Source organism: Trachymyrmex septentrionalis, unplaced genomic scaffold (genome assembly GCF_001594115.1).
Source record: "Trachymyrmex septentrionalis isolate Tsep2-gDNA-1 unplaced genomic scaffold, Tsep1.0 scaffold196, whole genome shotgun sequence".
In the NCBI taxonomy this organism is placed as follows: Eukaryota; Metazoa; Arthropoda; class Insecta; order Hymenoptera; family Formicidae; genus Trachymyrmex; species Trachymyrmex septentrionalis.
The window spans coordinates 234,724-237,841 of record NW_017305135.1 but is presented as its reverse complement, the minus strand read 5'-3'; the positions used below and the strand labels follow the sequence as shown (position 1 = coordinate 237,841).

General features: G+C 28.8%; 1 protein-coding gene across 8 annotated transcripts in view; it reads right to left on the bottom strand.

Annotated features, from left to right (window-relative positions):
• Positions 1-736: 736 nt before the first annotated feature.
• Positions 737-3,118, bottom strand: part of LOC108747158 (protein lap4) — a 31,383-nt gene continuing 29,001 nt past the window's right edge. For 3 of the 8 annotated variants that reach the window (XM_018484438.1, XM_018484443.1, XM_018484441.1), the window contains 4 exons: positions 2,968-3,081; positions 2,743-2,871; positions 2,327-2,527; positions 737-1,183 (listed from right to left, as the gene is read on the bottom strand). In XM_018484438.1, coding sequence (XP_018339940.1) covers positions 905-1,183; positions 2,327-2,527; positions 2,743-2,871; positions 2,968-3,081 — 723 coding nt within the window. In that variant the 3' untranslated portion in view covers positions 737-904. Of the gene's footprint in view, positions 1,184-1,697; positions 1,792-2,326; positions 2,528-2,742; positions 2,872-2,967; positions 3,082-3,118 lie in introns of all 8 variants that reach the window. The other 5 variants (XM_018484444.1, XM_018484440.1, XR_001939221.1 and 2 more) reach the window with 4 other exon arrangements.

Genomic DNA, 3,118 nt, shown 5'->3' with positions numbered 1-3,118 from the left:
TATATATATATATTTTATATATATATATATATATATATATATATATATATAAAACCATTGCGTATATGTGTATAATTATTACACACGATCAAAAGATAAAAAGGGATATTAAAATATATCCATATATTTTAAATAAAATTAAAATATGCTAAAAAATATATTCAAAAAATAATAAAAATGGCATAAAGGTTTCCGTGTGTTATTCTTTGTCACTGAGATATTACTTGATTATCTTTTTATCTTTAATCTCTTTTTTTTTTAAATTTAATTTATACTCGATGAGTTAAAAAATTTCAAGCGAAATTTATCGTTAAATGTATCGATGATAACATACAAAAATGCAGTAATACAATGTTTAATATCAAAATACGCAAATTTACCAATTTTTAACACATATTAGATTTACGAAATTGTAATACATATGTGATGATACACAAAATGTAATAAAAATAGTAGTTATACTTCTACACAGATAATGGATATATTGTATTCACTGAATCAATCACGAAGTATTTGTATAAATACCTACTATATTTTCATTGAATACAATACGTTTATTTAGATCCAGATCGCTATTTTTATATATTTATATTACTCTTATATAGTTATATTTGTGTGAAGAAAAAGAAAAATGAAATAAAAATATGTTATATTTTTATAACAATCATGTATACTGATGTATTGAAAATTAAAAAGAACCGATTGAAACATACATATAAGTGCGTATATGTATGATTTATCTATATAACATAAATGTATGCATATTCATATAAAACAATGTTACACAATGAATTTGTGCAGTAGTAAAATATTGGAATAGTAAAAATTTCATCGATTTTATCCAAGTCTTTAACATCAACGTACCTATCCTATCGCTTGTTAAGATACGCATTGAAATATTTTGTCAGTGACGACCTTTTTTTGATCGTTTACGTTTCTTCTTTTTTGCAGATGCAGCAGTAATATTTGCATTTGTTTTAGACGTTTCATTTGCGATTTCAGATGTATCAGTCGTAAGATGAGAATCTGTTTTTTCTTTTACGGTACTAACAGTCATATTTTGTCCCGTGGTATCTTCACTTTCACTTTCAGCATCGCTTGCACCAGTGCCGGTTATGCTTTCCACATCCTCTTCTGCATTGCTTAATTCCAATGATATAATCTTCTCCCTCAAAGTTTCCACCTAATTAAAATGTATAAATCATAAATTTCAATCGTAGTTAATCGTGCACAAATCTCTGGATTTCTGGATTTATAAAGCATATGTTGCAAATAATGCAATTAAAACATTTTTATAGTTTGCAGATAATCTAATAAATCTTATGATATCTATAGAATATATAAATTGATAATTTAATATTAAGATTTGAGATTACATAGATCAAATGACATATCAATTTCTATTCTATCTGTTTGCAGATGTATGTATATCAGATTTACATCAGCATCATTGTTTATTTCTGTTGTTATTATTTTTATAAAATTCCAATTTTGATAGAAAAAGTATGTTAATTGTCCTATGTTTCCTGACTTCCGATACTTCCTTTAGCATAATTCTACGTCTGTACATGCAATAAAAAACATCTCGAGCATAGAAACTTATAAACAAAATAAGTCATGCGTATACTACATACAGATATAAAGCCATAAGCTTAAAATTTAAAATGTATACATAAAATATATAAAAACCAAATTACCAATGAGTAGGAAAAAGTTGTTAGTGAGATCAGTAGAAGTAACATTCATAGTTCAAGATGGTGCATAATGTACCATCGATGTAAGCGACGGAATCTTGAAATAACAATAACACAATAATAATTGAACAAACACAGTACATAGATATTACATAAATACATATAAATAAAAACACAAGTAAAAACACTTATTTCTTAATTTTGTAACATTTTTTCGTAAAATAGTTTTATAGCGTACACACATGTAAGATATTTTGAATTTAATTAATTGCCTTATGTTTAGGTGCCTTTTAGACTTTCAGCATTGTCTTCTTGTAATTTATTCCCTACCATTTTATTTAATTATTGTAATCGACAATAGTTTTTAAACAATCAGTTGTCAAACAAAATGTTAATGTCTCATAAGCTCGCAAATTTCCCAAAACATATGCGATCTGGCATGGAATATATTCATTTATATCCGTAAATAAAATAAAAGGATAAAAAAAAGAAATAAATACGGAATAAATACGGTGCACTCCAGAGATAGTTGCAACAGTGATAATTTATTATTGTGCTTTTTAATCCCTTCATTTACAATATATATAAATGTGGTATTTAAACGCTCGTGCCAAATTTTACAAGCATAATACCTGACGCTCAATGAGCTTCTCGACGTATTCGACAGTTCGTACACGACGTTCGCCCGTCACTTCGTCAAGATATTCCTCGGTACGCCGAGTGACCTTCTCGTCCACTACTTTCTCAGATTCGCGTATCTCTTTAGGAGGACCCACTTTACTGCGCACAGCGAGCTTAGGAAAATCTGCGCTAGACGGCCGTAACGTAGTAAACTAAGATAGTAAAAGACAGACAAATGGGAACCGTTGTAATAACATGATTTTTTTCCTTCATGAATGCTGTGTGTTAGTTTAGGCGAGCAAGACAGCGATTAGTAAATAATCGGGTTAAACACATAACTTTAAAATAATCAAGCTTGCAGGTTCTTGTTATATATGTTAAATTATATAATTGACTTCATCCTCAGATACTACTTCCAAAATTTTACCTCGACTGCTTTCTCTTGATCAGGAATAGATCCGGTTGCAATAGTTGTATCTTGCGTATCTTCTTCTTTATTAGCACTATCCATTATTTCACTCATCTTTCTGATAACCATCTGTGCTTGGAGTGCATCCTATAAAAAAGAAACATTATTTTATTTCAAATAGATCTATTTTATCACAACATTATATTGTTATCAATAAAAATGTATAGAATCTTTCAATTTTACCTGCTCGAGAGATTTAAGACGCGCTTGTCGCCAAGCAGCACGTTTCTCTGCTTTAAGTGCTCGCTGTTCTGCAGGACTTAAAAGGTGTTCTTCATCCTCGTCCGAAATAAGGCCCTTCGAATATAAAATTAAAATTATGAAGAAGTCATAC